General features: G+C 51.8%; 1 protein-coding gene across 2 annotated transcripts in view; it reads right to left on the reverse strand.

Annotated features, from left to right (window-relative positions):
- The window catches only part of ATRIP (ATR interacting protein), a 110,123-nt gene that overhangs the window by 27,892 nt on the left and 59,117 nt on the right, over positions 1-23,114 (reverse strand). For both annotated transcript variants that reach the window (XM_075321795.1, XM_075321796.1), the window contains exons 10-11: positions 21,340-21,482; positions 13,058-13,149 (exon numbers count right to left, since the gene is read on the reverse strand). In XM_075321795.1, coding sequence (XP_075177910.1) covers positions 13,058-13,149; positions 21,340-21,482 — 235 coding nt within the window. The remainder of the gene's footprint in view (positions 1-13,057; positions 13,150-21,339; positions 21,483-23,114) is intronic.

The following is a 23,114-nucleotide window of genomic DNA, read 5'->3' on the forward strand; positions in this document are numbered from 1 at the left end:
ACCATACTGGGTGCAGAGGCCATTCCCCTGCGTCCATGCCCAGGCGACTGAGGAAGTCTGCTTCCCAATTTTCTACGCCCGGGATGTGAACTGCGGATATGGTGGATGCTCTGTCCCCCACCCACATCAGAATCCGCCGGATTGCCTGGTAGGCTTGGCGATGCGTGTTCCGCCTTGGTGGGCGATGTCTGCCACCGCTGTGGAATTGTCCGACTGAATTCGGATCTGTTTTCCTTCCAGCCACTGCTGGAAGGCTTGCAGGGCAAGATGCACTGCCCAGATTTCCAGAACATTGATCTGAAGGATGGACTCCTCTGAAGAGAGTCCTTGACCGTCTGAGAAGGGAAACGTTCCTTTCTAGGGACGTCGACTCCCCAACCCATTGGCAAAGCATGTCCCATTGAAGTGGACGCAGATGAAACTGCGCGAAAGTGACTGCCTCTGCATGAGGCGTCTTAAGGGGTGTGACTAGCCTTGAAGGAGAGACTGCACCCCCGTCTGTAGTGAACGCTGCTTGTCCAGCGGAAGCTTCACTATCGCTGAGGGAGTGTGAAACTCCATGCCCAGATATGTCAGCGATTGGGTCGGTGCCCGGTGTAACCTTGAAACGTTGATGATCCACCCGAAACTCTGGAGAGTCTCCAGCGCCACGTTCAGGCTGTGTCGGCATGCCTCTTGAGAGGGTGCCTTGACAATCCAGTAAGGATCACAGAGTGACCCTGAGAGTGCAGGACTGCTCCCACTGCTGCCCTGAACTTGGTGAAAACCCGTAGGGCTGTCGCCAGACCGAAGGGCAGTGGTACGCACTGAAGATGCTCGTCTTCAATAACGAAACGTAGCAAACGCTGGTGCTCTGGAGCAATCGGCACGTGGAGATAAGCATCCTGATGTCTATTGATGCTAGGAAATCTCCTTGAGACATTGAGGCAATGACGGAGCGGAGAGTTACATCCGGAACCGCCTGGCCTTCACGTGCTTGGTGAGCAGTTTTAGGTCCAGAACGGAACGGAAAAAGCCACCCTTTTTTGGCACCCCAATAAGATTGGAGGAAAAAAACGTGTCTTGTTCCTGAAGAGGAACAGGGATTACCACTCCTTCTGCCTGCAGAAGAGCATCGGCTCGGTGGGGGGGGGGGGGAGTTCTGAAGAATCGAGCCGGAGGACGAGAACAGAGCTCTATCCTGTACACGTGAGACACAATGTCTCTCACCCACCGGTCTGTGACCTGTGGCAGCTAAATGTACCCAGAAGCGGGAGATTCTGCCACCAACCGCGGATGCGGAGAGAGAGAGCTGAAATACATGAGGAGATCGCCTTGGTAGCGGTTCGTCCTGCTGCCTTCCTTGGGCGTGAATGAGCCCGGCCGGAATCTGAGCCCCTCTGAGCCTTTTGAGCCCTTTTAGACGAGGACAATTGGGACTTGCCCGAGCCTGGGAAGGACCAACCTCGACTGTCCCCCCAGGACAGCATTACTAGGGTAAGTCGCAATGCAGACATTGCGAGGTTAAGGACACCACCTGCGGCACAGATGTACATGTGCTCAAGACCAGCTGCGCAAGACCAGCTGAAATAGGTTAGGGTGCCCATACGGCTGCGAATGCCGGAGCAACCGACACGCTGATAGCTTCACAGACAGATTTCAACCAGAGGTCTATCTGTCTGTCAATGGCATCTTTAAGTGAATTCCCATCTCCACTGCAACTATGGATCTAGCCGCAAGCCTGGAGATTGGGGAATCCACCTTTGGACCCTGGGTCCAGGGCTTTACCACGTCAGGGTAAAGGGATAACGTGCATCCTTAATACGTTTGGAGAAAACGTTTATCTGGTAAGCGTGGTGTTTCTGAACTGCGTCTCTGAAGTCAGCGTGGCCAGAAAAAGTACTCAATCTACGCATGAGTACTGAAAAAGGATTTCTCCTGCTGTGAAGCTGACTCCTCCACTGGGGGAGCTGAGGGAGAAATATGCAACATTCCATTGATGGACGCTATAAGATCATTCACTATGGCGTCACCATCCGGTGTATCCGGATTGAGAGCGGTGTCAGGACCAAAGCCCTGATCAGCTACGTCTGCCTCATCATACAGAGAGTCCTCCTGCTGGGACCTTGACCAGTGATGAAGCCGAGTGTCGCACCCAGCGAGCTAGCTTAGGCTGTCTGGGACTGCCGTCCGTGTCAGAGCCTTCACCCTGGAATGCCTGGGACCCCCCCGGAGCACTGAGTACGTTCCAAATGAGGGTGGCCAGGGAGCATTAATCAAGATTGCCCATGGCCTGTCTGGACTGCAAAGTCTCCATCCCATGACAATCTCCGTCCCTGTCCCTGGACAGGGTTCACAGGTGGTTCCTTTGGCCACCTCTAGTAGAGACCCCGGCTGACCAAGTGCTACAGGGGAGCATTGCCCACAATGGGGGTCAGTGGAACCTGCCGGTGGAACAGTATCACATGCAGGAAAAGCAGCATAGAAAGCCTGTGTTGCTTTTTTGCTGCTGTATTCTAGTCATCTATGCAATGTATAGCATACAAGCATAAACACTTCAGCACATGCAATACAAGCAGCATAGAAAGCCTGTGCCTTGGCACCCTTGCTTTTTTGCTGCTGTTGTCCAGCCATCTAGGAGAATATAGCCCAGAGTAGCGACCGTACAGTGCAATGTATAGCATACAAGCATATATACAAATGAACACTTCAGCACATGCAGTACAAGCAGCCTATAAAGCCTGTGCCTTGGCACCCATGCTTTTTTGCTGCTGTTGTCCAGCCCTCTAGGAGAATATAGCCAAGAGTAGCGACCGTACAGTGCAATGTATAGCATACAAGCATAAGTACAAATGAACACTTCAGCCATGCAATACAAGCAGCCTAGAAAACCTGTGCCTTAGCACCCTTGCGTTTTTGCTGCTGTTATCTCGCCATCTAGAGGGGCATATAGCCAAAGATAGCGACCTACAGTGCAGTGTATAGCATACAAGCATAAAATACAAATGGACACTTCGGTATTTAGTGGGGTCAGCACTTCAGGTGCTGCTTACCGCCCGCCTATAACGCGGGTGTGTGGTCGCCAGAGCCCTGTGTTGGTTGCCCAGAGCATGTCTCCGTTCCCCAGCTCGGACTGCGTGCAGGAATGGCTGCCGGCGTCCTTCTCCAGCTCGTGTGACGAGGGGCGGGCCGTGGGCGTGCCCCAGACAAGAGCGGGAAACTGGCGTCCCACTGTGTCCAGTGAAGGGGGCTGGAGAATGCAAAGCAGACTCCAGCCCTCGGCGCTGACTGTCTGTACAGCGTCCCGCCTCTCCCCTGACTGGCAGGGCTGGAGGCGGGAACGAAACGGAAACTAGGCCGCAAAGCCGGGGACTCGAGTAATAAGCGCGGCCGTCCATGTGCACGGCCAGCGCGGAAGTCCCCGGCGCACCACAAGTCCCAGCCGCGCCACAATGTAAAAAACACCCAGCAACGGCCGGCGCGGCAGTTCCCAATACATAAAGTCACTCAGCAAAGCTGTAGTGAATAATAGCACGAGCGCTCCGCGCTGTTGCCCCCGGCGCACTAACACTCCCAGCAATGCTGGTGTGTGTGTGCGCGCTTGCCCGGGGACACAGAGTACCTTAATGTAGCAGGGCCTGTCCCTGACGATACTCAGCTCCATATCCAGCAGGTTCTCTGGGTCTGTGGATGGAGCCCGGTCTCAGTGCCTGGAGACCTGTAAGATCCCACTTCACCCAGAGCCCTGAGGGGGGATGGGGAAGGAAAACAGCATGTGGGCTCCAGCCTCCGTACCCGCAACGGGTACCTCAACCTTACAAACCGCAAGTGGGGTGAGAAGGGAGCATGCTGGGGACCCCATATGGGCCCACTTTTCTTCCATCCGACATAGTCAGCAGCTACTGCTGACTAAACAGTGGAGCTATGCGTGGATGTCTGACCTCCTTCGCACAAAGCAGAAAACTGGTGAGCCAGTGATCCCACTGGGGGTGTATAGCCAGAAGGGGAGGGGCCTTACACTTTTTAGTGTAATGCTTTGTGTGGCCTCCGGAGGCAGTAGCTATACACCCAATCGTCTGGGTCTCCCAATGGAGCGCCGAAGAAACGGCAGATACCCCTGGGAATTTCAGACCAATTTCATTGCTCAACTGTGATTTAAAAATTTACTCAAAAATGGTAGCCACCAGACTCCATAAAATAATCCCCTCCTTGGTAGCCCCGGATCAGGTGGGTTTTGTGGCGGGCAGGCAATCCAAAGATGGCACCAGGCGGATGCTGGATTTAATTGGGGTGATGGAGAAGACGGGTGTCCCTGGTGTATTCTTGTCACTCGACGCCGAAAAGGCCTTTGATAGGGTGCACTGGGGATATCTGGAAAGAGTGCTTATGAAATTTGGTTTTGAAGGAAGAATTAAGTCATCTGTTTTGGCCTTGTACTCTCACCCAGATGCTTCATTTCTAGCCTCGGGTTTTCGCTCATTAAAATTTTCTATAACCAATGGCACCCGCCAGGGGTGCCCGCTGTCCCCTATTGTTTTTGCTCTGGTGGTGGAACCTCTGGCGGAGGCAATTAGGGTGAACCCGAACATAACTGGTATAAGGGTAGGGGAGCATGAACATAAATTGTTCATGCTCCCCTACCCTATATGCGGATGATGTAATAATATCATGTACTAACGTGAATATTCCTTTCCAGCAGTGATGTCCACCCTGTCGACCTTTTCTGAGGTGTCTTATTACAAATTGAATGCCACTAAGTCCTTAGTACTACCATTTAATGTACCCGCAAGGTCCAGAAGGATTTTGGAGGCAGCCTTTCCTTTCCAGTGGTGCAAAGACCGTATCCCTTATCTAGGTATCTGTTTGACACCAACCCATTCCCTCATCAGATCCAATCTCGATCACCTACTCAAAAACTTGGGTCAGGCTCTAGGCAGGTATGAGAAGTTGTCGCTATCTTGGATGGCGAGAATTCAATCCTTTAAGATGACGTTCCTTCCTAAGCTGCTGTATATGTTTAGGTGTCTCCCTCTTAAAGAAGGGAATTTTGTTACTTACCGTAAATTCCTTTTCTTCTAGCTCTTTTTGGGAGACCCAGACGATTGGGGTATAGCTACTGCCCTCCGGAGGCCACACAAAGCACTACACTAAAAAGTGCAAGGCCCCTCCCCTTCTGGCTATACCCCCCCGTGGTATCACGGGTTCTCCAGTTTTAGTGCCAAAGCAAGAAGGAGGAAGCCAATAACTGGTTTAAACAAATTAACTCCGAATAACGTCGGAGAACTGAAAAACCGTTCAACATGAACAACATGTGTACCCGCAAACAACAAAAAAATCCCGAAGGACAACAGGGCGGGTGCTGGGTCTCCCAATAAGAGCTAGAAGAAAAGGAATTTACGGTAAGTAACAAAATTCCCTTCTTCTTCAGCGCTCTATTGGGAGACCCAGACGATTGGGACGTCCAAAAGCTGTCCCTGGGTGGGTAAAGAGATACCTCATGTTAGAGCTGCAAAACAGCCCTCCCCTACGGGGATGTCACTGCCGCCTGCAGGACTCTTCTACCTAAGCTGGCATCCGCCGAAGCATAGGTATGCACCTGATAATGCTTGGTGAAAGTGTGCAGACTCGACCAGGTAGCTGCCTGGCACACCTGTTGAGCCGAAGCCTGGTGTCGCAAAGCCCAGGACGCACCCACAGCTCTGGTTGAGTGGGCTTTCAGCCCTGAAGGAACCGGCAGCCCAGCAGAACGGTAGGCTTCCAGAATTGGTTCTTTGATCCATCGAGCCAGGGTGGCTTTAGAAGCCTGCGACCCCTTGCGCTGGCCAGCGACAAGGACAAAAAGTGCATCTGAACGGCGGATAGGCGCCGTGCGAGAAATATAGATTCTGAGTGCTCTCACCAGATCTAGCAAACGTAAGTCTTTCTCATACCGGTGAACCGGCTGAGGACAAAAGGAAGGCAAGGATATATCCTGATTAAGATGAAACGAGGATACGACCTTAGGGAGAAACTCCGGAATGGGGCGCAGCACTACCTTGTCCTGGTGGAACACCAGGAAGGGAGCCTTGGATGACAGAGCTGCCAGCTCAGACACTCGCCGAAGCGATGTGATCGCAACAAGAAACGCCACTTTCTGTGACAGGCGAGAAAAGGAAACGTCCTTTAGAGGCTCGAAGGGCGGCTTTTGTAGAGCAACTAGTACTCTGTTCAGATCCCATGGATCTAACGGCCGCTTGTACGGGGGCACAATATGACAGACCCCCTGTAGGAACGTGCGCACCTTAGGAAGACGTGCTAGACGCTTCTGAAAAAAACACAGATAGTGCCGAGACTTGCCCTTTAAGGGAGCTGAGCGACAATCCCTTTTCCAACCCCGATTGCAGGAAGGAAAGAAAGGTGGGCAATGCAAATGGCCAAGGGGATACTCTCTGTGCAGAGCACCAGGATAAGAAAATCTTCCACGTTCTGTGGTAGATCTTAGCAGACGTTGACTTCCTAGCTTGTCTCATTGTGGCTACGACTCCTTGAGATAATCCTGCGGACGCTAGGATCCAGGACTCAATGGCCACACAGTCAGGTTCAGGGCCGCAGAATTCTGATGGAAAAACGGCCCTTGGGACAGTAAGTCTGGTCGGTCTGGCAGTGACCATGGTCGACCGACCGTGAGATGCCACAGATCCGGATACCACGATCTCCTCGGCCAGTCTGGGGCGACGAGTATGACGCGGCTGCAATCGGATCTGATCTTGCGTAACACTCTGGGCAAGAGTGCCAGAGGTGGGAAGACGTATGGGAGCCGGAACTGCGACCAATCTTGAACTAATGCGTCTGCCGCCAGAGCTCTTTGATCGCGCGACCTCGCCATGAATGCCGGGACCTTGTTGTTGTGCCGGGACGCCATTAGGTCGACGTCCGGCACTCCCCATCGGCGACAGATTTCCTGAAACACGTCCGGGTGAAGGGACCACTCCCCTGCGTCCATGCCCTGGCGACTGAGGAAGTCTGCTTCCCAATTTTCTACGCCTGGGATGTGAACCGCGGATATGGTGGATGCTGTGTCCTCCACCCACATTAGAATGCGCCGGACTTCTTGGAACGCTTGCCGACTGCGCGTCCCTCCTTGGTGGTTGATGTATGCCACCGCTGTGGAGTTGTCCGACTGGATTCGGATCTGCTTTCCTTCCAGCCACTGTTGGAAGGCCAGTAGGGCAAGATACACTGCCCTGATTTCCAGAACATTGATCTGAAGGGTGGACTCCTGCGGAGTCCACGTCCCCTGGGCCCTGTGGTGGAGAAACACTGCTCCCCACCCTGACAGACTCGCATCTGTCGTGACCACTGCCCAGGATGGGGGCAGGAAGGATCTTCCCTGAGACAATGAGGTGGGAAGGAGCCACCATTGTAGAGAGTCCTTGGCCGTCTGGGAAAGAGAGACTTTCCTGTCCAGGGACGTTGACTTCCCGTCCCATTGGCGGAGAATGTCCCATTGAAGTGGGCGCAGATGAAACTGCGCAAAGGGAACTGCTTCCATGGCTGCCACCATCTTCCCGAGGAAGTGCATGAGGCGCCGTAAGGGGTGCGACTGGCCTTGAAGGAGGGATTGCACCCCTGTCTGTAGGGACCGCTGCTTGTTCAGCGGAAGCTTCACTCTCGCTGCTCGAGTATGAAACTCCATGCCAAGATACGTTAGCGACTGTGACGGTGACAGATTCGACTTTGGAAAGTTGATGATCCATCCGAACGTCTGTAGAGTCTCCAGCGTAGCATGTAGACTGAGTTGGCATGCCTCTTGAGAGGGTGCCTTGACAAGTAGATCGTCTAGGTAAGGGATCACCGAGTGTCCCTGAGAGTGCAAGACTGCTACCACCGCCGCCATGACCTTGGTGAAGACCCGGGGGGCTGTCGCCAGACCGAATGGCAGAGCTACGAACTGAAGATGGTCGTTTCCTATCACAAAACGTAGAAAACGTTGATGTTCTGTAGCAATTGGCACGTGGAGATAAGCATCTTTGATGTCTATTGAGGCAAGGAAGTCTCCTTGAGACATTGAGGCAACGACAGAGCGGAGGGTTTCCATCCGGAACCGTCTGGCGTGCACATGTTTGTTGAGCAGCTTTAGATCCAGAACAGGACGGAACGAGCCGTCCTTTTTTGGAACCACAAAGAGATTGGAGTAAAACCCTCGCCCTTGTTCCTGAGGCGGTACAGGAACCACTACTCCTTCCGCTCTTAGGGAGTCCACCGCCTGCAGCAGGGCATCTGCTCGGTCTGGATGTGGGGAGGTTCTGAAGAACCGAGCTGGAGGACGAGAACTGAACTCGATTCTGTACCCGCGAGACAAAATGTTTGTCGCCCACCGGTCTTTGACCTGTGACATCCAAATGTCGGAAAAGCGGGAGAGCCTGCCCCCGACCGGAGATGCGGAGGGGGGGGGGCTGGAAGTCATGAGGTAGCCGCTTTGGAAGCGGTTCCTCCATTTGCTTTCTTGGGGCGTGCGTGAGCCCGCCAGGAATCTGAGACTCTTTGCGTCCTCTGAGTCCCTTTGGACGAGGAGAATTGTGTCTTGCCCGAACCTCGAAAGGACTGAAACCTCTGCTGCCATTTTTTCTGCTGAGGTTTGCTTGATCTGGGCTGGGGTAAGGAAGAGTCTTTACCCTTGGACTGTTTAATGATGTCAGCCAATGGCTCGCCAAACAGTCTATCTCTAGATAAAGGCAAGCTGGTTAAACATTTTTTGGAACCAGCATCTGCTTTCCAGTCCTTTAACCACAAGGCTCTGCGCAAAACTACCGAATTGGCGGACGCCATTGAGGTGCGGCTGGTAGATTCTAGGACCGCATTGATAGCGTAAGACGCAAACGCAGACATCTGCGAGGTAAGGGACGCCACTTGCGGCACCGCTGGATGTATGATAGCATCCACTTTTGCTAAACCAGCTGAAATAGCTTGGAGTGCCCATACGGCTGCGAATGCTGGAGCAAACGACGCGCCGATAGCTTCATAGACAGATTTTAACCAAAGGTCCATCTGTCTGTCATTGGCATCCTTAAGTGAAGCGCCATCCTCCACTGCAACTATGGATCTAGCTGCAAGTTTGGAAATCGGGGGGTCTACTTTTGGACACTGGGTCCAGCGCTTGACCACATCAGGGGGAAAGGAAAACGTGTATCCTTAGAACGTTTAGAGAAACGCCTTTCTGGATGAGCGTCGTGTTTCTGGATTGACTCTCTGAAGTCAGAGTGATCCAAGAAAGCACTCAATTTACGCTTGGGATAGAGGAAACGAAACTTCTCCTGCTCTGCAGCTGCCTCCTCTGCAGAAGGAGCTGGGGGAGAAATATCCAACAGTCTATTGATGGCTGAGATAAGCTCGTTTACCATGGCGTCCCCATCCGGGGTATCCAGATTGAGAGGGGTTCCAGGATAAGACTCCTGATCACTCTCTTCAGACGCATCACAGGGCGACTGATTGCGCTGAGACCCTGAGCAGTGTGATGACGTTGAGGGTCTTTCCCAGCGAGCTCGCTTAGGGTGGCTGGGGCTATCATCTGAGTCATAATACTCAGCCTGGGAAGCCGGGGACCCCCTTGCAGTCTGGATTAATTCCAACTGAGGGGGATTAGAGGACAGAGACCTCGCCGTGTCCATAGACTGAGCCCCAGTCATGGATTGCAAAGTTTCAAGGATTTTTGCCATAGTCACAGACATTCCATCAGCAAAAACTGCAAAGTCTGTCCCTGACACCGGGGCAGGACTTACAAGCGTCTCAGCCTGGGTCACTACCCCTCCGGACTCCGGCTGGCGAAGCAGCACCGGATCTGAGCATTGCACACAATGGGGGTCTTTGGAACCTGCTGGTAGAGCAGCCCCACATGCAGCACACGCAGTGTACACAGCCCTAGCCTTGGCAGCCTTGCGTTTTGTGGATGACATGTTGCTGCCTCCTCAGAGCGATCTGGGGTATCCAGCCAGGAAGCGACCTCACAGTGCAAGAAATAAATAAATATATATATCTGGTGACACAGTACACCAATGCACACTGAGGCACTAGAGGGGCCAGCTGAAATGCCGCTTACCGCCCGCTTAAGAGCGGGTGTGTGGTCTCCAAAAGCCCCCTAGTCCAGGTCTCCCAGAGCCTTGCGTCCTTCCTCTAGCCAGACTGCATGTAATGGCTGCCGGCGTCCTGGGAGAGGAGGGGGGGCGGGCCCTGGGCGTTCCTGACTAAGAGCGGGAAGCCTGCTTCCCTCTGTGCCTAGTGAGAGGGCTGGAGCATGTAAATCAGGCTCCAGCCCTCGTCTCTGCTGCGAAACAGCGTCTCTCCCCTACCCTGATTGACAGGGTGGGGGCGGGAACGAAGCGGAGCTAGGCCGCAAAAGCCGGGGACTGGATTTATAAACGCCGCCGCCGTAAAAGCGCGGTCGGCGTGTCCCCGGCGCACTACAAGTCACAGCAGCGCCGCCGGTCCAGTGGGGGTCGGCGCTGCGTTCCCACAACACAAAAGTCCCCCAGTAAACTGCAGGAACACCAACTCAATCGTTACGGTCCCCGGCGCACTACAACACCCAGCCAGCCCGGAGTGTGTCTGTGCCTGCCGGGGACACAGAGTACCTGTATGATGCAGGGCCTTGTCCCTGATTGTACTCCTGCTCCGTATCCATCAGGTGCTATGGGTCTGTGGATGGAGCCCGGCGTCAGAGCTTAGAGGCCGGCAGGATCCCACTTCCACAGAGCCCTACAAGGGGATGTGGAAGGAAAACAGCATGTGGGGCTCCAGCCCCTGTACCAGCAATAGGTACCTCAACCTTACAACACCATCCACGGGTGAGAAGGGAGCATGCTGGGGGCCCTATATGGGCCCTCTTTTCTTCCATCCGAAATAGTCAGCAGCTACTGCTGACTAAAATCTGTGGAGCCATGCGTGGATGTCTGACCTCCTTCGCACAAAGCTTGAAAACTGGAGAACCCGTGATACCACGGGGGGGTATAGCCAGAAGGGGAGGGGCCTTGCACTTTTTAGTGTAGTGCTTTGTGTGGCCTCCGGAGGGCAGTAGCTATACCCCAATCGTCTGGGTCTCCCAATAGAGCGCTGAAGAAATTCCATATAGATATTTGATAAAACTGCAGTCGATGACCAATAAGTATATTTGGGGTAATAAAAGAGCTAGAGTTGCTAGTAAGATTATGCATCTGCCATATGGAATGGGAGGTCTGGGTACGCCTAATGTGATGGCCTATTATAAAGCTTCTCTTATAGAATCACTCAAAGAATGGTGGAACACGGAGAGCTCCCATAGGTGGGTTCAACTTGAGAACTCTCTGACAGACCAGGGTTCGACGAGGAAACTGATGGAGGTGGAATATCTAAAACGTACTAGGTCCATCCTGTGTCTCCCTACTATGACAGCATCTATAGCCATATGGCGCAGTGAGATGATCCCTAAGATCCAGGTCCCGCTGTCAGAAATTTCGCTCAGAGCAATAGAATCCCACATTCCATATACAAATTTGAGTAGATGGGAAGCAGCGGGTTTTGGAGTTTTGGCGGACTTTTACGATGGTGCAGAGATTAGGCCCTTCAACGATATACTTCGTGAGCACCCCTCCCTAAAGGGGTGTTTTTATCAACACCTGCAGATTCGCCATTTTCTAAGCACAAAATTCCCCCCGGGATCAAACCCGGCCTTACCCACTGTTAAGGCGCTATTGTTTAAAAAACTAATGAGGCAACCGGGAATCTCTTTAACCTACAAATGGTTGAACAACCCCTCTGACGAGCAAAAGCTCCCATACATGACTAAATGGGAATCAGATTTAGGCATTAACACCTCCCCCTCGGCGTGGCATACTGCGACACAGTGGGTGCAAAGATCCTCAAAATGCATTAACCATTTGGAACAGCTGAAAAAGGTGCATCTACGTTCGTACCATACGCCGGCAAAATTGGTGCATTACATTCCCAACTACTCACCGCTCTGTTGGAAGGGCTGCCTCCAGAGGGGATCACTGGGACACTGTTGGTGGCACTGTCCGAGGGTCCAACCTTTTTGGATAGCAGTTTTCAGACTCATTAGTGAAATAACAGGTGTGCACACCAACCTCAACCCAGGGCTGGCAGTTCTGAATTTGGGCATAGACTCGTACCCGCAGAATTTTAGGGGACTGATTGTGCAAATTCTAATAGCTGCCAGACAGTGTCTGAGTCATTCGTGGAAGGCCACTGAAGCTCCCTCTGGAGCCGAGTTATATAGTAGGATCGACCAACAATGCCAATATGAATACTGCCTTGCCCACTCCCTGAAACAAAAAACTAGAATTCTTACAATATGGGAACCCTGGATGTCATCCAGCCATGCAACACCTATTACACAACTATTCCCCGGGCAAAGAGCACCTAGTTGAGATAGAGCCGATGGAATTATAGCCCTGGCTCGGCTAGCCAGGGGGCTAAGGCATTGAGACCCTGACTGAGGCAGCAGTTTATGAGAGAAATCTAGGAGTAGTTGATGGCCCCGGCTGGTGGACTGGGGTTGGTAATGCAGGCAGGCATCTAACCCTGTACCCCTACTAACCCCCCCCCCCACACTTCCCCCCCAACCCTACCTTATTCCCCTCCCCCTTTGTTCTTGTTCCCCCTTACTTGAATGAAGTCCCCATCTTTCCTCCCCTCTCCTCCCTCCCCATGTTGTTGTGTGGTTAAAGTGTAAGGCAGAGGAATTGTAACTGGATTGTCTCTGAGTATATTAATGTATGGAGCCCTCATGTGCGGGCAGTTGACAATTGTTCTCTTAAATTACCATGTTTGATTTTGTATCTGCCGTGTTTTCAATAAAAAAACTAATTGGATTAAAAAAAAAAAGTGTCTGCAGAGATGGTCCTGGGAACCAGCAAAGACTAAGAAGTTATTTGTCCAGGCCAGGCACACAGTCAGCTTTGATCTACATAATACTTTGTCTTTTTGCAAATTGTTTAGTAACCGCAAGGAAAAAAAAAAAAAAACCCAAACCTAGTCATTTGTTAAAAAAAAAAAAAATGCACATAAAATCTAACATGTAGACTGAAATTAAACAAAATGTATGTACCTCATGTTCTAATAGAAGCCAATGCTTGTCTGACGCTTGTTTGTCCGGTCTGGAGATGACGTATGTATACAGGGCGAGCAGGAGACAATTCTCTACACATTGAAGTGAAAAGAACAAAAACAAAAAACCAAACTTATAGTAGAAGAATCAATGGTGACACTCTACAAGAAACAAGCAAATGTGTTTTTTTATCCATAATGTCTAAAGATGAAATCATAATTTTCAAAATTGTGCTAGTAACAGTGGCGGATTTAGTTTTATTTTTTGGCCTATCATTTATGAAAGAAGGTGTCACCGATATCGGCGAGGTCCTGTAATAGGAGTCACCGGTGTAACAAGTGTGTTGTTTCTCACATTTTTAAGAGGGAATAAAAGACACGACAATCGAGTAGTATTGTTTAAAAGTGGACACATTTAAAGACCAAAGCAACTCAGCCAAAGTGTAGAACAAGTAAATGTATAGAGCGGAGTTGTTGAGTGCTGCTGCAAATAATGCATAAAGGGCAGCAACGCTCTACAGACTATAACTATACATCCGCAAACCCACTCTGCCATCAACATCGGCACAAAAACTGCACAGGAAGATTCACAACATGGGCATGGCCGAACAACTGCATCTAAGCCTTACATTACCAAGCACAACGATGAGTGTCAGATGCAGTGGTGTAAAGACGCCACCAGTGGACTCTGGACAGAAGGAAACGTGTTGTGCGAGTAATAAATCAGCTCTTCTATCTGCTTCTGATGGTCGATTCTAGGTTTGGTGAATACCAGGAAAATGTGACCTGACTGACTGCATTGTGCAAGGTGCAACATTTGATGGAGGACCCAGGGCACAAAGCAAGGTCCATAAACTAATAAAATTGGGAGCTCTTATAGCCACAAAAGGGTCTGACTCTTTATAAATGCCTATAAATTTATAATTGAAGGTATAAAAGCTCCTGTAAGTTACAAAAAAAAGAAGGGAATTTTGTTTACTTACCGTAAATTCCTTTTCTTCTAGCTCCAATTGGGAGACCCAGACAGTGGGTGTATAGCTACTGCCCTCTGGAGGCCGCACAAAGAACTACACTTAAAAGTGTAAGGCCCCTCCCCTTCTGGCTATACACCCTCCCGTAGGAGTACAGATTCCTCAGTTTTAGTACCAAAGCAAGAAGGAGGAAAGCCAATAACAGTTTCAAAAACAAATTCAATCCGATAACACGATCGGAGAACTTAAGAAACAACATGAACAACATGTGCACCCGAAAAAACGAAACCCTAAGAACAAATAGGGCGGGTGCTGGGTCTCCCAATTGGAGCTAGAAGAAAAGGAATTTACGGTAAGTAAACAAAATTCCCTTCTTCTTTTTCGCTCCTAATTGGGAGACCCAGACAGTGGGACGTCCAAAAGCAGTCCCTGGGTGGGTAAAAAGATACCACATGAACGGGCTGTCAGACAGCCTCTTCCTACAGGTGGGCCACCGCCGCCTGAAGGACCTGTCTACCTAGGCTGGCATCTGCCGAAGCGTAGGTATGCACTTGATAGTGTTTGGTAAACGTGTGCAGACTCGACCAGGTAGCCGCTTGGCACACTTGCTGAGCCGTAGCCTGATGCCGCAATGCCCAGGACGCACCCACGGCTCTGGTAGAATGGGCCTTCAGTCCAGATGGAATCGGAAGCCCAGCAGAACGGTATGTGTGAAGAATTGGTTCCTTGATCCACCGCGCCAGGGTGGATTTGGAAGCTTGCGATCCCTTATGCTGACCAGCGACTAGGACAAAGAGCGCATCAGAACGGCGTAGAGCCGCCGTGCGAGAAATGTAAATCCTGAGTGCTCTCACCAGGTCCAACAGATGTAAACCCTTTTCAAATTGGTGAACTGGATGCGGACACAAAGATGGCAAAGTGATATCCTGATTGAGATGAAAGGAAGAAACCACCTTGGGAGAAAACTCTGGAATTGGACGCAGTACTACCTTGTCTTGGTGAAACACCAGGAAGGGAGATTTGCAAGATAACGCCGCTAGCTCGGACACTCTTCGAAGAGACGTGACCGCCACAAGAAAAACTACCTTTTGTGAAAGCCGAGAAAGGGGAACCTCTTTCAAAGGCTCGAAAGGCGGCTTCTGGAGAGCAATGAGAACCTTGTTCAGATCCCAGGGTTCCAATGGCCGTCTGTAAGGAGGAACGATATGACAAACTCCTTGGAGAAACGTGCGTACTTTAGAAAGCCGTGCCAAGCGCTTCTGAAAGAATACGGATAGCGCGGAGACTTGACCCTTAAGAGAGCTAAGCGACAAACCTTTTTCCAACCCAGACTGCAGGAAGGAAAGAAAAATTGGCAATGCAAATGGCCAGGGAGAAAACCCTTGAGCCAAGCACCACGCTAAGAATATCTTCCACGTTCTGTGATAGATCTTAGCTGAGGATGGTTTTCTAGCCTGTCTCATTGTGGCAACAACCTCATGAGATAAACCTGAGGCCGCTAGGATCCAGGACTCAATGGCCACACAGTCAGGTTCAGGGCCGCAGAATTCAGATGGAAAAACGGCCCTTGAGACAGCAAATCTGGACGGTCTGGTAGTGTCCACGGTTGGCCTACCGTGAGATGCCACAGATCCGGGTACCACGACCTTCTTGGCCAATCTGGAGCGACGAGTATGGCTCGATGGCAGTCGGACCTGATTTTCCGGAGAACTCTGGGTAACAATGCTAGAGGTGGGAACACATAGGGGAGTCGGAATTGCGACCAATCCTGAACCAAGGCGTCTGCCGCCAGTGCTCGGTGATCGTGAGACCGTGCCATGAAAACTGGGACCTTGTTGTTGTGCCGTGACGCCATCAGATCGACGTCCGGCGTCCCCCAGCGGCAACAGATCTGCTGAAACACGTCCGGGTGAAGGGACCATTCTCCTGCGTCCATGCCCTGGCGACTGAGAAAGTCTGCTTCCCAGTTTTCCACGCCTGGGATGTGAACTGCGGATATGGTGGACGCTCTGCTTTCCACCCACGTCAAAATCCGTTGGACTTCTTGAAAAGCTTGGCGACTGCGTGTTCCCCCTTGGTGGTTGATGTACGCCACCGCCGTGGAATTGTCCGACTGAATCCGAATCTGCTTGCCTTCCAGCCATTGTTGGAAGGCTCGCAGGGCAAGATAGATTGCTCTGATTTCCAGAACATTGATCTGCAGGGTGGACTCTTCCAGAGTCCACATCCCCTGAGCCCTGTGGTGGAGATACACCGCTCCCCACCCTGATAGGCTCGCATCCGTCGTGACCACTGCCCAGGACGGGGGAAGGAACGACTTTCCCTGTGACAATGAGGTGGGGAGAAGCCACCAACGCAGAGAGTCCTTGGCAGTCTGAGAGAGGGAGACAGTCCTGTCGAGGGACGTCGATTTCCCGTCCCATTGGCGTAGAATGTCCCATTGTAGAGGGCGCAGATGAAACTGCGCGAACGGGACTGCCTCCATTGCTGCTACCATCTTTCCTAGGAAATGCATGAGGCGCCTCAGTGAGTGCGACTGGCTCTGAAGGAGAGATTGCACTCCAGTCCGTAGCGAGCACTGCTTGTCCAGTGGAAGCTTCACTATCGCTGAGAGAGTATGAAACTCCATGCCAAGATAAGTCAGAGATTGGGTCGGGGTTAGATGAGACTTTGGAAAGTTGATAATCCACCCGAAACTCTGGAGAGTGTCTAGTGCCACCTTCAGACTGTGTTGGCATGCCTCTTGAGAGGGTGCCTTTATAAGCAGGTCGTCTAGATACGGGATGACCGAGTGACCCTGCGAGTGCAGAACAGCTACTACTGCTGCCATGACTTTGGTGAAGACCCGGGGGGCTGTTGCCAGACCGAAAGGTAACGCTACGAACTGCAGGTGTTCGTCGTGTATGACGAAGCGTAGGAAACGCTGATGCTCTGGTGCGATCGGCACGTGGAGATACGCATCTTTGATATCTATTGATGCTAGAAAATCTCCTTGAGACATTGAGGCTATGACTGAGCGTAGGGATTCCATCCGGAACCTCCTGACTTTTACGTGTCTGTTGAGCAACTTTAGATCCAGGACGGGCCGATACGATCCGTCCTTTTTTGGGACCACAAACAGATTGGAGTAAAAACCGTGACCTTGTTCCTGAAGAGGGACGGAGGTCACCACTCCTTCCGCCTTTAGAGCGGCCACCGCCTGGAACAGAGCATCGGCTCGGTCTGGTGGTGGAGAAGTTCTGAAGAAACGAGTTGGCGGACGAGAACTGAACTCTATCCTGTACCCGTGAGACAGAATATCCCTCACCCAACGGTCTTTGACGTGTGACAGCCAGATGTCGCCAAAGTGGGAAAGCCTCCCACCGACCGCGGGTGTGGGAATCGGAGACCGCAAGTCAGGAGGACGCCGTCTTGGCAACGGTTCCTCCGGCTGTCCTTTTTGGGCGTGACTGAGACCTCCAAGAATCTGAGCGTCTCTGGTCTTTTTGAGTCTTTTTTGACGAGGCGAACTGGGACCTGCCCGGTCCTCGAAAGGACCGATAACCAGACTGACCCTTCCTCTGTTGGGGTCTGTTTTGTCTGTGTTGCGGTAAGGATGAGTCCTTACCCTTGGAGTGTTTGATGATTTCATCCAAACGCTCTCCAAACAATCGGTCACGAGAAAAAGGCAAATTGGTTAAGCACTTCTTGGAATGAGAATCTGCTTTCCAATGTCTCAACCACAGGGCCCTACGCAAAACAACGGAGTTGGCTGACGCCACTGCCGTGCGGCTTGTAGCGTCAAGAACAGCATTAATCGCGTACGACGCGAATGCCGCCATTTGCGAGGTCAATGGTGCTACCTGCGGGGCAAATGCACGTGTGACGGAGTCAACTCGCGCAAGCCCGGCTGAGATAGCTTGGAGTGCCCATACGGCTGCAAAAGAAGGCGCTAATGACGCTCCAATCGCTTCATAGATGGATTTCAGCCAGAGCTCCATCTGCCTGTCAGTGGCATCTTTAAGTGCCGCTCCATCTTCAACTGCAACCAAGGATCTAGCTGCAAGCCTGGAAATTGGAGGATCCACTTTTGGACACTGGGTCCAACCCTTGACCACCTCAGGGGGAAAAGGATAGCGTGCATCTTTAAGCCGTTTAGGAAAACGCCTTTCAGGATAAGCGTGGGGTTTCTGGATTGCGTCTCTAAAGTCAGCGTGGTCCAGAAAAGTGCTTAAAGTACGCTTAGGGTATCTGAAATGGATTCTCTCGTGCTGCGAAGCTGACTCCTCCACAAGAGGAGCTGGTGGGGAAACATTTAACATCTTATTGATGTTAAATATAAGATCATTAACTATGGCGTCACCATCTGGTGTATCTAGATTGAGAGCGGTCCCAGGATCAGAATCCTGATCAGTTACGTCCGCCTCATCACCCATAGATTCATCTCGCTGGGATCCTGACCATTGAGATGAATGTGAAGGCCCGTCATAGCGAGCCCGCTTAGGCTGCCCGGGGCCATCGTCCGAGTCAGAGTCTTCACCCTGAGGTGTATATGCCCGTCCCGGAGCTTGGAGCTGAGGGGGACCAGGGGGCAATGATTGCACAGTGTCCGTGGCCTGAAGCACAGGCCTAGCTCGCAATGTGTCAAGAATTTGTGACATAGTGAGAGACATTCTGTCAGCAAAAGCTGCAAACTCAGTTCCTGTCACCTGGACAGCATTCACAGGTGGTACACCCTGGGTCACGTCCAGCAGAGGTCCCGACTGTGCAAGCGCCGCAGGGGCCGAGCACTGCACACAATGGGGGTCCGTGGAGCCTGCCGGTAGAAAAGTCCCACATGCGGTGCAGGAAGCATATAATGTCTGCGCCTTGGCACCCTTGCGTTTTACGGGCGACATGCTGCTGGCTCTCTGCAATGTGAGAGAGTCTATAGCCAAAGGGCGACCAGCGCTATGCAATACAAAGTATTTGTAGAAACAAAATACTAAGAATACTACTGGCACAAGAGGGGGTGAGCCCTGAGGGCTGCTTACCGCCCGCTGAATAGCGGGTAAGAGGCTGCAGAATTCCTTGTCTGGGTCTCCCCGGCTCCCCTCTGCAGCGCAGCGTGTCAGCAGGAATGGCTGCCGGCGTCTGTGGAGAGGGGCGGTCCGTGGGAGTTCCCAAACAAAAGTGCGGGAAACAGTGTCCCCTCTGTGCCGATTGTGAGGGCTGGAGTATGTAAAAACGACTCCAGCCCTCGGCGCTGATGCACTGGCCAGCGTCCCGCCCCTCTCCTGACTGGCAGGTCTGGGGGCGGGAACGAACGGAAGCAGGCCGCAAAAGCCGGGCACTCGAGTTATCAGCGCGGCCGCCGTAAAAGCGCGGGCCGCGCTGAAGTCCCCGGCGCACCACAAGTGCCAGCCGCGCCGCAGTCCCAGCGGCCGGCGTGACCGATTCCTAGACGTGGCCAGCGTCCCGCCCCTCTCCTGACTGGCAGGTCCGGGGGCGGGAACGAACGGAAGCAGGCCGCAAAAGCCGGGGACTCGAGTTATCAGCGCGGCCGCCGTAAAAGCGCGGGCCGCGCTGAAGTCCCCGGCGCACCACAAGTGCCAGCCGCGCCGCAGTCCCAGCGGCCGGCGCGACCGATTCCTATAAGTGTGCCTGCTTCAGCGAAGCTGAATGAGGCCATGGCACAAGCGCCGTAGCGCTGCTGTCCCCCGGCGCACTACAACACCCAGCATGCTGCGGTGTGAGCGCCTGCACGGGGACACAGAGTACCTTGAGGAAGCAGGGCCATGTCCCTGATGTACTCCGCTCCATCCAGCATCTTCTCCAGGGGCTGTAGATGGAGCACGGTCTCAGTGCCTGGAGACCAGTAAATCCCACTTCACCCAGAGCCCTGTAAAAAGGGATGGGGAAGGAATCAGCATGTGGGCTCCTGCCGCCGTACCCGCAATGGGTACCTCAACCTTACAAACACCTCCGACATACAGTGGGGTGAGAAGGGAGCATGCTGGGAGCCCTGTATGGGCCCTCTTTTCTTCCATCCGACATAGTCAGCAGCTGCTGCTGACTAAAAACAATGGAGCTATGCGTGCGTGTCTGACCTCCTTGCGCACAAAGCTAAAACTGAGGAATCTGTACTCCTACGGGAGGGTGTATAGCCAGAAGGGGAGGGGCCTTACACTTTTAAGTGTAGTTCTTTGTGCGGCCTCCAGAGGGCAGTAGCTATACACCCACTGTCTGGGTCTCCCAATTAGGAGCGAAAAAGAAAAAACTGTCACCGGATACAGCAGGGATGCGCGCAATCAATGTCATCACTGCTAAAATAAAAAGCACAAGACAGGTGTTTGAGAAATCCCACGATGGACCGGGAAGAGGGAGTATCGGATTTTGTTATTTTACCATTGTTTGGAGACCAAATCTGTAAAAGTGAAAAATGTAATAAAATCGCCTCCTCCCCTATATATGAAGCTCCTTCACCTCTATAATATGCTGCCTGCTGATTACACACCGTTATAACAAAGTGACAGGATGGCCTTAATGCAAAGTTATTACTTGATTTTAAGTTATATTTTTTATGATGCATTATTGGTTTTTTTTTCCCGAAGCATAAGACTATGTGCAGCGTCGGACTGGCTACCGGAGGAATCTCCAGTAATACCAGGCCTGGCCACTGTAACATGCACTGAACTCCAGGGATCTCACCTGAGCTCTAGAGTGCAGCCTGGACTGAACTCTGGGTTTGCAGGACTGAACCGCGAGCGCAGAGTGATTGATTCCCCGGCGATCACGGTTCAGTTCATGACAGCTGCAGACAGGCAGGGCTGCGCTCCAGTGACAGCTCCGGAGTGCAGCCCAGCCTGTCTGCAGCCGTCATGAACTGAACCGCAATCGCCGGGGAATCAATCACTCAGCACCCGTGGTTCAGTCCAGGCTGCACTCTGGAGCTAAGGCAAGACCTCCGGAGTTCAGTGCAGGTACCCGCGGCCAGCCTGGTATTCCTGGAGATTCCCCTGGTAGCCAGTTAGACTCTGGCTATGTGCATACACTGCATTTTTTATGCATTTTGTCTCAAATCTGCACACCTAACCTTACGCCAGCAACGTCAATGAGAATTCTGAAATGCTGTGCACATGTTGCTTATTTATCCCTTGCAGATTTGGTGCAGAAAAACTGCAGGATGTCAATTCATTGAGTGTTTTTTCACCCCAAATGAATGAAAAACACATGGAAAAATTGCATGAAAAAAAAAAGTGTTATTTTTTTCTACCTGGAGATGCAGATTCGGTCCAGAAATTTCTGCAGCCAAATCTGCAACGTGTGCCCATAGCCTAATAGGATCACTAACCTGAGCCCGAACACAAGAGACCAGCTAGCGATTCATCATCTGCAAGAAGAGCCACCAACCGGACCGCCTTGAGGACCAGAGGGAGAGAAGAGTCTGGAGAAAAGCACTGCAGCAGCACCGGAGAGCTAAGCAATCCCCGAAACCTGAAAGAAAATGGTGAGAATATAGGCAGCACTGGAGGAAGTATTAAGAACATAACAGTATTTGAAACCAGAGCCGAAAATGTCACCGGAGGGGTGTTCCAGTGTAAGACACTTATGACACGATTGTGCATTAGCCATAAATGTCTGACTGGTCGGTGGTAGCTCTGGACAGAGGACACGCATTGATCAGACATGTATGGATTATCTTGTGTAGGTGACTGAAATGGGGGAACCACTTTAATAAAATATAGTTGACCGTACACATTTAGTGGTTGGGCAAAATATCAACCAGTTAAAAGCCCTTTTCCCCCTGACTCCTGTCATTGTCAGAGTAACCTGGAGGTGACGGATCTCCCTGCACAAAAATAAAGAGAATTTTGTTTACTTACCGTAAATTCTTTTTCTTATAGTTCCGTATTGGGAGACCCAGACATTGGGTGTTTAGCTTCTGCCTCCGGAGGACACACAAAGTACTACACTCAAAAGTGTAGCTCCTCCCTCTGAGCTTATACACCCCCTGGAGAACCAGATCTAGCCAGTTTAGTGCAAAAGCTGAAGGAGAATAGCCACCCACAAGTAAAAACAGAGCAAGAACCGGAACAACCGGAACCTCTGTCTACAACAACAGCCGGTGATAACACGCGGAACAAGAAACTGCCAACAGGCAACAGGGAGGGTGCTGGGTCTCCCAATACGGAACTATAAGAAAAAGAATTTACGGTAAGTAAACAAAATTCTCTTTTTCTTTATCGTTCCTATGGGAGACCCAGACATTGGGACGTCTCAAAGCAGTCCATGGGTGGGAATAAACAGAAAAACTGAGAAGTAGGCAGAGCCTAACTTCACAAATGGGCGACAGCCGCCTGAAGGATGCGTCTGCCCAAGCTCGCATCTGCTGAAGCATGAGCATGCACTTGGTAGTGCTTCGAAAAGGTATGCAGGCTAGTCCAAGTGGCAGCCTGACAGACTTGCTGAGCCGTAGCCTGGTGCCTGAAAGCCCAGGAGGCACCGACAGCTCTGGTCGAGTGTGCCTTGATCCCCGGCGGGAGAGGCACCTGACAACACTGGTAGGCATCCGAAATGGTCGACCTAATCCAACGGGCTAAGGTCGGCTTAGAAGCAGAGAGGCCCTTACGCCGACCTGTGGTTAGCACAAAAAGAGAGGTGCACCGCCTAAGAGCAGCGGTGCGAGACACATAGATCCGGAGAGCACGCACCAGATCCAGAGTATGCAACGCTTTTTCAAAGCGATGAACAGGAGCCGGACAAAAGGAAGGTAGGGTAATGTCCTGGTTAAGGTGGAAAGGAGAAACCACCTTAGGGAGAAAGTCCGGAGTCTGACGGAGAACCACCTTGTCTTGATGAAAAACCAAAAAAGGTGACTCCGAAGAGAACGCAGCCAAATCAGAGACTCTCACAGAAAGTGGTCTTTCTAGTGGCCATAATTTCCCTCAGGAAAGACGAAACAAAGAAACCTCCCTAAGAGGCTCAAAGGGGGGTTTCTGCAAAACCGTGAGAACCAAATTGAGGTCCCAGGGATCCAAGGGCCGCCGGTAAGGCGGAATGATGTGAGACGCACCTTGCATGAAGGTGCGGACCTGAGCCAGCCGGGCGATACGCCGCTGGAACAGC

The sequence above is a fragment of the Anomaloglossus baeobatrachus genome, chromosome 8 (assembly GCF_048569485.1).
Source record: "Anomaloglossus baeobatrachus isolate aAnoBae1 chromosome 8, aAnoBae1.hap1, whole genome shotgun sequence".
Classification (NCBI taxonomy): domain Eukaryota; kingdom Metazoa; phylum Chordata; class Amphibia; order Anura; family Aromobatidae; genus Anomaloglossus; species Anomaloglossus baeobatrachus.